At 35.3% G+C, this 13,175-nt stretch overlaps 1 protein-coding gene across 2 annotated transcripts in view; it reads right to left on the reverse strand.

Moving 5' to 3' along the window:
- The window catches only part of STK24 (serine/threonine kinase 24), a 144,457-nt gene that overhangs the window by 28,998 nt on the left and 102,284 nt on the right, over positions 1-13,175 (reverse strand). For both annotated transcript variants that reach the window (XM_074191935.1, XM_074191934.1), the window contains exon 3: positions 11,354-11,410. In XM_074191935.1, the coding sequence (XP_074048036.1) occupies positions 11,354-11,410 (57 nt within the window). The remainder of the gene's footprint in view (positions 1-11,353; positions 11,411-13,175) is intronic.

Consider the following 13,175-nt stretch of genomic DNA (forward strand, 5'->3'; position numbering starts at 1 on the left):
TGTGACAATAATGCTTTGTCCTTAGATGGACTACTTCATCTCTGATTTTTTCACTATTCTTCATTTTAGGAAGTAATATCAAATAAGAAGCTACTCATTTAGTAGATGAGAGAAAAATAAGAAAATATTAATGACTGAATCAAGCTTAATCAAGTGAGGCAACCCAAATGTGAAGGGTTGAGAAGTGAAATCTTCACTAAGTTATCTAAATTACTTCACAGAGAAAGGAGACTTAAATTTAAATACAGACCATCACAGTTCAAGAAACAAGTATTGGGGGAGGACAAACTATGTGGCTCAGTGGACAGAGCATCAGCCCTGTCGTCGGGGAGGGGAGAGAAAATAGAAAAAGGCATAGGCTAAGGAGGGATGGAGTGATCCAGCAATTCAAGGTTGATCTTTAACAAAATAACCAGCATATTCTTTGTCAACTACAGATGTCCTTACTTATATTTTTAAAACTTGGTCCCTACTGTACTGGTCTCTATAGTTTTGCACATATATGAGTACATTTCAGTGAATGAAAGAGCCTAATACTCTGTACTTTTACTCAAATAAAAATAGCATCTGCAGTAAAGCCAAAAGGAAATGAAACTAAAATATTCATTCTAAGGTCAAATGAGTTACTGATAAATCCACAGTTGTGGATTTGGGGATATAGGGATAAACATAGACTCATCTATTTATATACTTCATGTCTTTCCTCAAGGAAAACACCATAATAGCAGTCTACATTGTAGTATACAATGTGTTCCTGAAAAGTGTAAATAATTTTTTTTAAACTGAAACATTTCTGTATTGCTATACATTATAATTTCACTGATATTGTCTCCTTTTCCATTGATAATTGCCTCCCATCAGAACTATGAACTCTGACAATCATAAGACACTACTAGCATAATTTGGTTTTCTTAAAAGAGGGTATGATATATGAGCAAATAACTAATTTATTCTCTCAATTTTTAAAAAAGATTTTACCTCTGGAACTAAAGCAAAATGATAATGACATATCAATGTGTTTATAGATAAGACACTGCACAAGTCATCTCTTAAGTCATTCCTACTGTAATTTTTTGCTTGCTTTACCTATTTTAAGAGTTTGTTGAGCTGTAAAAATAATTATTGGCTTCATTTTCAATTAGTTTATATCAGAAAAAAATTCAGTAGTAATTTTATCATCTATCAACTGAAATTATGCACCAAATATCCAATTCACAAATAGAATATTTATGGTAATGAAAGGCAAAACCAGTGACAATAAAGATAGTTAAAGATAATCCAACTGAAGATTATGGTTTCCATCTCCTTCTCCAGCTAACTACAGAACTACAGGAATAAGTTCTAGACTTAGAATCAAGAAACTTTGATTCAAATTCCGACTCCAATACTACTATATTATCATAAATAACTTCTTCTTTAATTCATTAGTTTCCTTATCTATAAAATGGGTATGATATTTGTACAAACTACCTTATAGAGTCACTGTGAGGAAATATTATTGTCTCCTGGGAATTTTACTTGCTCCTATTTCCAATATAGCATGTAAAACAATGGAGTTGTTCCAAAAAGAAGTTCAGGTAACTGGATAATTATTTGTATAATATGACCTACATTTTAGAAGCTTAAAGTTAACTGACCAATTTTAACTTTTTTCTGATGATATCAGTCTTTGGGAGAAGGAAAAAAATAACTAACAAATATCTGTACTGAATTCTTTTATCTGCAAAGGAATAAAAAAGAGCACATTCAAATGTGTGGTTTATTAAAATTTAAAACTAAGGTGAGAACCAAAGGTTTCTTATGCAGTGTAGAACATTAATAAAAACTGTATTTGCATTGTTGTCACTCCCAGAAAGCAGAGCAACAGAAAGAACCTAGGTACTTCAAACAGGTGTACAGGAAATCCTTGCCCTCACACAGTCATTCTGGGGAGGCTGCTTCCTTGGCCTCCAATGTGCAAGGCTGTGAGAGGACTCATTTTTCAGTTGGTCACACACCCTGACCTAAAACTCAGGCAGTGAGCCCTCTCAATTAAGACTCCCGGGCTGTCACTTAGCCCTTCTAGAAATACTGACTGATCCATAATCCATAATCCATAATCCAACTAAAAATCTTTTCAATCTCTGGTTTCAATCACTAAGCTTCAATTTACTGGGATTCAATAATTTAAAGCAAGAATTCATGAACTGAGATGGTAACTCCTGCCTTATGAAGGTCCTGTGCTCACTCAGTACTGAACAATCTCTAACCACACTTCCTCCATGACAGTGTGAAAGTAACTTTTAACTAATGATTTGTCCAACTGTTTTTTCACTATTACCTTATTAAGTCTACTTTCATCTTCTGGTTTAACACCTTCCATTTTTGACACCTTTCCAGGGATTATCACTCTTCCAAAGATTTCAACATATAGTTCATGGTACAATAAAAAGGGTTTTGGTCAACGGATTCTAAGAAGCTGGGTTGAAGTTCCAGCTCTGCTACTTACTGGATTAGTGAATATGGCCAAGTAATCCCCACCCCACCCCCCTAAAAATGAGGGGCATATTTTCTCCAAGGTCCCTACCAGCTCTAAACTTTTCATTCAAATGAAATCCAACATCTTTAAATGCCACAGAAATGAAAACCAGTCCCTGTCCTGAAGAAATTTTTATTCTACTGGATTTAATTTCAGTTCAATATAACAACAATAAGTTTTTTTATATACTATCTGAAATAATGTTAAGAAAATCTAGAATCAAACCTCTTTTGCCTGAGACATTTTCTATGTATGTATTTATACACAATCTACTTGCCTCCTCATCTTTAAAATGGGGGTGGAGAGGCATAACAGTCCTAGAAGAGTCAAAAACACTGTGTTTGGGGCAGCTAGGGTGGCACAGTGGATAGAGCACCAGCCATAGAATCAGAAGTACCTGAGTTCAAATTCAACCTCAGACAATAATTACTTAGCTATGTGGCCTGGGGCAAGCCACTTAACCCCACTGCATTGTAAAAAACTAAAACAAAACAAAACAAAACAAAAACACTGTGTTCAAGACTTCCTTCTGTGGAAACTTGGGCAAGCCATTGAATATTTCAATGACCCAGGAACTCTCTAAGATTACAATAGGATAAATGAGTGTCAATCTGCCTGGATGAAGAAAATCCACAAATTTGGACTAAGGAAAAAAATGGAGATAATCCTCCCTATAATTATATGTGTGTGTGTGTGTATATATATATATGTCTACACATACACATGTAACTGTTATTATTCTTGTTGCTAACAACATCATCATCCAAGATCTATCTCAAATGATAAAATACAGTTTGGTTTTTTAGACCTCAATAAAATCATTTTACCTCAATAAAATCATTTTAAGCACAATCACAGGAATTAAAATTGCAAAATGTTTTTGAAGGGGTCAAGATATCCTTTATCACCACAGTAAAATTATATAAAAATGATAATGGTCATCAGATACACTGAGAGCTCATACACTTGCTCTATTAGTGAAGAAAACCCCACATTCTATTTCGTTTGTTAAGAGTCTAATCATCATCATCTGCATACACAAAATTTCTCCTGAATTTAAACAGATATTACAGAACTCTGATCATGTGATCTTGCGTTGCTTCAAAGTCTCAGACAACGTCCTCATTTTATAGGTGAGTAAACTGAGGATATGGAAACATAAAACATCTTGCTATTGCAAATGAAAGCTGGGATTCAAACCCAGGCTCTTTGATTCCTAAATCCAGGTTATTTTTCATTGAATCAATCACAGCAGTGTAGAGCTGGAAAGGAGTTTAGAGATTGTGTAGTCTTTCCTTTCAGTCCCATATGAAAGACTCAGTGAGGTACCAAAGGAAATAGAGGCAAGGTGACTTCAATAGTGACTTCTGATGCCAAATAAAAAGTATTGAACCTGAAATGTGAAGAGCTGAGTTCAAATCCAGCAACAGTGATGATGTATGCCTGAGTTTCCTCATCTCTAAAACTAGGAATAATAATAGCACTTCCCTCCCAGGGTTGTTACCAGATAAATGATATAATATTTGTTGTGTTTTACAAATCTTTAAGTGCTCTACAAATGCTAGTGGTTATTAAATATTCTACCCAGAGGTTTAAGAATCATTACTTAAACTAGGTTATTAACATTGACCATAATGATTTGAAAAGAACTCTGCTTATGCAAAGGCAATTTACAGATAAGGAGATCAAAGTAATCCATAGTCACATGAAAAATTGCTTTAAATCATTGATTATTAGAGAAATGCAAATTAAAGCTTCTCTGAGGTACCACCTCACACCTCTCAAACTGGCCAATATGACTAGAAAGGATAATGATCATTATTGGAAGGGTTGTGAGAAATCTGAGACAATTACACTGTTGGTGGAGCTGTGAACTCATCCAACCTTTCTGGAGTGAGATTTGGAACTACGCCCAAAGGGCGACAAAAATGAGCATACCCTTTCATCCAGCAATACCACTACTGGGTCTATATGAGATGATGAAAAAGGGTAAAAACATCACTTGTCCAAAAACATTCATAGCAGCCCTGTTTGTGGTGGCAAAGAATTGGAAATCAAGCAGATGTCCTTCAATTGGGGAATGACTTAGCAAACTGTGGTATATGTATCCCAGGGAACACTATTGTTCTATTAGAAATCAGGAGGGAATTTCAGGGAAACCTGGAGGGATTTTCATGAATTGATGCTGAGCGAGATGAGCAGAACCAGAAAAACACTGTATACCCTATCAGAAACATGGGGGGTGATGTTCAACCTTGATGGACTCAACTCATTCCATCAGTACAACAATCAGGGACAATATGTGGCTGTCTGCGATGGAGAATACCATCTGTATCCAGATAAAGAACCATGGAGTTTGAACAAAGTTCAAGGACTATTCCCTTTAATTTAGAAAAAAAATACCTTATTGTCTGATCTTGTTATCTCTTATACTTTTTGTTTCTTCCTTAAGGATATGATTTCTCTCTCATCACACTCAATTTGGATCAATGTACAACAAGGAAACAAAGTAAAGACTGACAAATTGCTTTCTGTGGGTGTGGGGTGGGGTGGGGGGAAGTAAGATTGGGGGGAAATTTGTAAAACTCAAAATAAATAAAAAAAAAAGAACTCTGCTGGAGGGGAGAAGAATGGAACTGGAGATCCCTTAAGGAAGGGGTGCTAAACTCTTACCAAATGGCTCTTGATCTCAATATTCTACCAAATTATTCTCTCCCAAGTTAACAATATCCTCTTCAATGCCAAATCGATAACTTTTCTCAATATCCATTCTCTCCACCCTTTCTGCAACCTCTGACTATGCTGACTCCACTTTTCCCCCTTGATTGGTCTATTAAGGGGTCTGGTTCTTCCCTTCTCCCTCCATACCTTCATTTGATGATTTTTTCAGCTTCCATGATTTAATCTCTATAGTAATGATTCTCAAATCTACCTCCCTAGCCCTAACTTTTCTGTAGCCTGCCAATCCTGAATCTCTACCTTGCCTTTCAGACATCTAGACTGGAAGCCCACTGGACATCTTAACTCTTTATCTTTCTACACCCCCACCCAACCCCATCCCTGTCTCCTGCTTTCTTTACTACCCTGCTTCATCCTCCTAGTTCCTCCACTCAAAACAAGGAGTCATCCTGGCTCCTCTCAGACCACACATCCAAACTCTTGTCAAGGCCTAACCAATTGACCTTTCCAATATCTCTCTTCATTACCTTTGTCTGGATTTAATAGCCTGCCTGCCCACCTGCCTCAGAATTCTCTCTCCACTCCAATCCATGCTTCACTCAATCACTTCAGTGATTTTCCTAAAGGGTATGTCCACTAATGTCACACATGCACAACCAACTCAAAAAACTTAATTGATTCTTTTTTTGCCTCCAAGACCTAAAACAAAATGCTCTGCACAGTGTTCAAAGCCCTTCTAACTGTGGCCACTCTTTTCACCTTTACTTCTCTACTCATCCTCCTCTGAGGGTCTCTCTAATGGGTCCTCAGGCCTGGAATGGTCATTTCTTCCTACAATTTCATCTCTGAGAAGAAGCCTTTCCCAATTCCTCTGTGGATTATTTACTATTTATCCAGTACACCCACTGCTTCTTGTGTACATATATTTGCTCCATGTGTCTCCCTCACTAGACTGTAAACTCCTTGAAGGCAGGGATTCTCTTTGGCCTATTTCGGTAACGACCCCAGAATTTAGCCAGTATTTGACACTTAATATCTGCCTATCTTAGAGCAAGTCCCAATCTCAATGAAGCATGGGCCTCAGTTTTCTCCTCTGTCAAATGAAAAGTTTGGAGGTAGGAGAACAACTCTAAATGTTATGATCTTCTGAGTCTTGTTGCTATACAGACTCAAATAAGAAGATAGTTAATTTATCTGTCCCCAAGATGATAAAGTGTGAGAAAAACAGCTCTGGCACAAGAAGAGCTTAAACTGATCAAATATAATTACCCAAGAGACAGAAGGATGAGAATGATTTTACCCATATGAAGTACTAAAAACGCATCAGCTAATGAAAAAGACCCCTCTAATACAATAGAAAAATTCTGCCTAAAGAAACATCACCAAGACATGAGAAGGAAATGAATGAAAAAAATATCTGTCAAAACAATGGAGCATTTGTTTTCAATCCACAAATTTACTCATTATAATTGGTCCAAGAATAATGATAGTTAACATTCATATTGTGGTTTGCAAAGCATTTTATAAAACAGGAAAATGAGGCTCGGAGTGGTTGGCTTGTTTATGGTCATAGTTTTCCCTTCTCTCACATTCACCCAACTTCTCTCCTTTTGATGAACCATCTCAGAAAGCCCTTGTGATTAGCTTTGTTAAAGCAGCAAGCAGATTATCCCTGACCTCCTCCCTCCCATCACACAAAGGTCTGATGGCAATAGAAAAATCAGAGAATAATTACAGGCACATATAGCTTGTAGTTATCAGAGATGATCTCTGTCTAGAGAGTAAAAAGAAAAAAGGCCTACAGGAAGAAGAAATCAAGGATACATATCCTTTTATTTACAGTACAGGTACCCCTGAGCAGATGACTGACACCCGAGATGCCAGGAGACTCATCCAAGGGTCAGACATTTAGCAATCTCAAGAAGCAGTGTTTTTCTAAATATACCCACAATATACTTGAAGAATTGTGGTCTCTCTGGACAACCCCCCTCTGCTGTGCTTCTCATCTGATATGATGCTATGGTTAGTTAATAGATGATTATTAAACGAAGATCTACAGTTACTAGAACGACAATAAGAAAGAAGGGAAAAAAGGAAAGGATGGCATAAAAGAACCATCCTTTCTCTTCTATAGGTCATTCCTAATCATAATTAGTCATCTTTACATAGCCCTATGCCATGGTGGCCATCATTCACGTCCATTCCACCCCTCAGGACTATAAAGGAGAATAAAATGGTAGTTTACCTAAAATCAAAATCTAAAGAACTGATCTATTTCCAGTTCAAAGAGGCCATTCCGAGACTTCCTGGAACTTCCTACTGAGCCCTCCTGTTAACTAATGCATTTCAAAGCTTTCTTATTATTCTACCTTTATCACCTAGCATAAAATATTTTTAAAATGAAGAACCTTATAAAAATGTTTGGAAAGAAAAAAGGTGGCATTAAAACATTAAGAAATCTCGTTCTGATGCTTCAGTCCTGTCCAACATTTTGTGATCCCATTTGAGATTTTCTTGGCAAAGATACTAAAGTGGTTCACTATTTCTTCCCCAACTCATTTTATAGATGAGGAAACTATGGAGAACAAGGTTAAGCAGTATGCCCAGGATCCCAAAGCAACTGAGTGTCTGAGGCCACATTTGAACTTAGGTCTTCTAGACTCCAGAACAGGAGATGACTCCACTGCCATCTAGCTGCCCCAAATAAGCAGAGTGGTTTTGTGTTGTGCAGTCACATCTAACTCTCCTAGACACCAGATGGGGTTTTCTTGACAAAGATACCGCAGTGGTTTTCTATTTCCTTCTTCAGTGGATTAGGCAAATACAGTTAACTAACTTGTCCAGGGTCATACAACTGAGTGTCTGAGGCCATTTCCTCAGGCCTTCCTGACTCCAAGAGGCCCAGTGAGCAACCTAGATATCAGTTTTTCCATTAGTTCCATAAAGTTTAAAGACTCAATGAAGAATTATTTCCTGGTGTCATAGTCTAAGCAAAGAAATACTACGGGTTACTGTGGCAACTAGAAGACATCAATCTATGCAGAGAATATAAAAGATTTCCCTTCCCTAAGCAAGGGAAAGGGAGAAGAGGAGAGATTAAAAAGACAAAGAAGAAGATAAACATGAAAAAGAAATGATAGACTATTATCCTGGAACTAGATAAGTTTTAACTAATATACCTAAAACAAACTAACAAATGAAGAGATTTCCAAATATATGATTCAATCTCCTATAATACCAAGACTGGAAGGATAAGAACACCATGTTAAATAAAATCCTTTTTATTTTTCTATTGGTAGCTCACAGCTGATCCCAAAATTAAACAGAAGGGTTTTTTAAATCTCTTAAATCTCACAGCCAGTCATGTCCTTAAGTCTATCTAAACAGCTTTCCACTTTACCAAGGCAGTCCCCCAAAATCCATTAATAAACTAAGTCACTGGAATTAAAAATAAACAGTTTGATGCAGTAGAAAAAATACTAGCTATGGATATACCCCAACCATGAATTATTCTAGCTGAAAAATGGGTATAATACCTGTAGTACTTGCCTAACCAGGCTGCTGTGATCCCAAATGAGATCCCAAATTCAGAATTAGAAGGGACCTTACAAGGTATCTTAGTCTATAATATATGCAATAAGTTCTTAAGAAATCTTAGTGTGACCATTTTATCATCATCATTATCACTATTTACAGTGAATGAAAACATTCAGAGCTAGAGATCTGAAAATTTTGCCAATAATTCTGTGTTAGAGAAACAACTCCTTTAAATATTTTATGAAAAGCAAAAATGAAGTTTTAACTTAAAATATTAGGGCATGTAACTCTACAAAATTAATCTTCCTTTAAACACTATTTACTAAGAGAACAGGTAACGTATTAATATTTATTCATAGTCACCAATAGCAAGAACAGGACAAGCCGTTAGGGTGTTTTTATATAAAACCTTGTTATTTTTTACAACTCTACTACTCTTCTAGATGTTCAAATGAACCTTCTAAATGCATTTCAAAAAATATTTCTGCACTCCTTTCATTCTAGTCATTGAATTAGGTGCTGGAAATTCAAAGACAAGAAGAAAACCATCCCTATCCTCAAGGAACTTACACTTGTACTGGAAGATCCAACATCAACAGTTATTGTTTTCTGTTCATTTTTACAATTCAGATGCCTTACATTTAAAATCATTATCTTACTATTTTTAAAAAATCAATATTTAAATATTATAAAATACAGTGTTTGTCACCTAAAGCAGTTATGAGTACAGACACATTTAAAACAACTTAATATAACTCATACAAACAAGATGTTTAAATTCTCTAAGCTATCATTTCTGAACTGTTTGACTAAATCTCAATTTCCTTGTCTGTAAAATAGAAGTAATATTTACATTATCTTCTTCAAAGTGCAACAAATAAAATCTTTTGTAAACTCCAAGACTGCTATGTAAACACCTTATCTCAGAATGTTTTAATTTTTGTACCTCCCCATCTTGTCTGATTTCCATATCAAACAAACAATAATCTATTCTTCCTCCTTCTCATGTCATAGATCCTATGATCTCCAGAGAGGAAGAGGTCAATATGTAAATGTAGGGTAAGGTTTCTACATCTGAGGGTTTAATGGAAAGATTTTAACACATTGTTTAACTTGTAAGGGGGAGGGGGGGAAAAAACTTTTATTTTCAACAACTTCTATTGAACCTATGTTCCAGAATGCCAGATCTAGAAAAGCTAATTTCATCACAAAAAGCTGAACCAGGAACTGCCAACTGCTACATCTGTCCCAAGCAAGGCAGAACCCAAATCAGTAACATCTCCAGAAGGGTCAAAAGGGGAATATCAGATGAGTTAGCTTTGGATGGACCACCTTCAGTAGTAGGAGCCAAGGTGGGTTATCTAGAGAAGGAATTTGAGGGCAATCAAATGTCTGAAGGTACACCCCAAGGCAGGCCAAACTTCTTTACAGAGTTCAGAGTGGGGGAGTGGGCCAGTACACATCATGGAAGACCTTGCCAAACAGAATCTACATCAACTACCCATTTAAAAGTGGGGCACTCCACCAGATAGGACTAGGAGAAATGTCAAGTCCTAGTTCCAAGACATTTGCTTGTAAAACCAGGATTAATTTAAACTAGGAAACTTTTCCTATCTTTGTAACTGTAAGTGAAATCAACCCCCTAGTATATTTTATAATGTTTCATGCTAAGAAAAGAAAACGCACCTAGGAGCAAGAAAACCCAGGTTCAAGTTCAGCCACAGCACTACTAGCTATGGGACTCTAGTCAAGTCACTCTCAGCAACTCTCTAATGCAAGAATAGCATGAGCAGCAGGCCCAACCTCCCCATCTAAGAGTTCCCTTTGCTGATAAAAATCATTACATTAGAAAAGTCTTAAAAAAAAGTCCTACAGCTGGGCTACTAGGTGGTGCCATGGATAGAGCACTGGAACTTAAGTCAGGAGGGCCTAAGTTCAAAATCACCTAGCTGTGTGACCTTGGACAAGTCACTTAACCCAAGTGCCTTGCCTTCTCCCCCCATCAAAAAAAAAACCCTACGGGAAGGCTTTCATTTAGAGAACAAAAATTCCCTTAAGATTGGGCCCAGATATAAGTTCTGACAACAGAAGTAGCCTAGTCCTGCACACCAGAGATATGCCTAAGTTAGGCATTTCCTATTATCTCAAGGGATTTCTTTCTTTTAATTTTTCAAAACAAAGATTTTATTCAATTTAATTTTGAAACTCATCAGTCTATAAGAAGAGAAATGTGGAGATTTCAAACAAATATATACAAAGGATAAAAATAATTATTGCCCCTAGGATCTTCACCATCAGAGAATTAAAATTAATGAAGTTCTCTTAGGTCACCAGGTTGGGGAAAAGCTTTTGAGGAATTTATCATCCTATCAAAAGGAAATAAATTGGGTTCAAAATTATACTTGTAATTTCAGGCTATGAAAAGATAAAGCAAACAAATTCTGCTAAGAGTAAATTTGATAAGGGTTGGATCCTATGATATTTATATATGATATACATGATATATGATAACACAATTGCAAAAGGAAAAGAAGAAATAAAAATGTAACTATAGTCAAAGCAGGTTTTTTTTAAATTTCCTTAAGAAAATACTACATGAATAACTAAGGTTATACTTACCAGATCTAATGCAGAGCCTCCTCCAAGATATTCCATTATTATCCACAATTTGGTATCCTAGGAAATAAAATACAAAAGTTTTAAGAAATAAAAGAATGAAAATAAAAGCTTCTTCCTAGACATAATTTGATATTAGAAGATTTTATAACTGCATTTAACAGGCTCAATTTAGAAAGGAATAAGAAATTGTCATAATGTGTACTGAACAGTAAATACATTAAAAGTAAAGCTCTTTTAATAGGAGATCTGCCTTCTAGAAGTAAAAGGAAGGAGCCAGACAAGATGGCCTGAGAGTACCATTCCCTTGATAGTATTATTATTGAATGAATTGGGAAGAAATCTTTCATAATTATAGCTGATGAGAAAATTCTAACCTATGGGATTAGAGATGATTATAAAAGATAAACTTTTGGGGTGGCTTGGTGGCGCAGCGGATAGAGCCACCAGCCCTGGATTCAGGAGGACCCAAGTTCAAATCTAGCCTCAGCCACTACCTATACCTAAATGTGTGACCTTGGGCAAGCCACTGAACCCCATTTGCCTTACCAAAAAAAAAAAAACTCTAAAAAAATTAAAGGGAGAAAGTGGTGAAAAATCTCCACAGAAAATTTTGAAAAACCCTGTTATCTGATATATATATATATATATATATATATATATAATAAAAGAATTTGCTAATACATTAAAAACATCAACCATCCCAACAGATTACTTGGTAACAATGAAGATCCTGTGACAAAGAGATAGGTACAGAATAAGATATTTTCAGTGACAGACAATGCAATATTTAAAATGAGGTGTGTGTGTGTGTGTGTGTGTGTGTGTGTGTGCGTGCACATACACACAAACTTGTTAAAAAAAGTTTTGTTCTTATTTTATTTTTTAGAAGGAGAAAGGGAGAAGACAATAACTTTTTTTTTAAGATTCAGTTAACCTTAATAAGGTCAGAAGGAAACAAACTGGACAGATTTCAAAGACCCATGCCAAATGTATATACTTAAAAAGAAAAGCAAGCTATATAAAATATATATTCATGACTTCATACATAATCTTCTTTCTGTTCTAAAGTTCTTATTTTATTCAATTTATTAAATGTAGAATTTAAAAAACTTTAAAAGAAAAAAGGTAATTAAAAAAATTTCATGAAGTAAAACTTTTAGAATACTGAAAATGCAAAAGCTAAACGCTTTTGCACAAAATGAATTCAGCTACAATTAAAAGGAAAATTTCAGAATATTATCCTGCTATTTTTTCTGATCCAGAGCAAATAATACAAGTTATTTTAAAAATTTAAACATAGAACAATAATTCTCCAATAGTTGAAAAGTCAAAAGAGATATCAACTCTCAAATGAAGAAGCGCAAGCTATTAAAAATCCAAATAAATCTAATAAATCTAAAACTTCTAAATCTAATTCTCTAAATATCTAGAGAATTGCAAATTAAAACTATAAAGTTACATCTCAAACTCATCATATTGGCAATGATTACAGAAAAGGAAAATGACAGTTGTTGAAGAGGTTATATAAGAATAGATATATTAATGGACTGTTGTGAATTGATTCAAACAATTTGCAACTATATCACTAAATCAATCTCTGTGTCTGTCACTGACTCTTCCCTGTCTTCCTCTCACAAAAAAAAAATACTCTTTGACTCATTATACTATGTTGTACTATACCATTATACTATGTTGTACATGTGTGCATCTATCTCTAAAATCAAAGAAGGAAGAAAAGGCCTTACTAAAAAATACTCAATAAAAGCACTTTTTTTAGTAGCACAGAATTTGTAACAAAACAGGTGTCCATTAATTGAGAACT

The sequence above is a fragment of the Macrotis lagotis genome, chromosome 6, assembly GCF_037893015.1.
Source record: "Macrotis lagotis isolate mMagLag1 chromosome 6, bilby.v1.9.chrom.fasta, whole genome shotgun sequence".
NCBI classification, from domain to species: domain Eukaryota; kingdom Metazoa; phylum Chordata; class Mammalia; order Peramelemorphia; family Peramelidae; genus Macrotis; species Macrotis lagotis.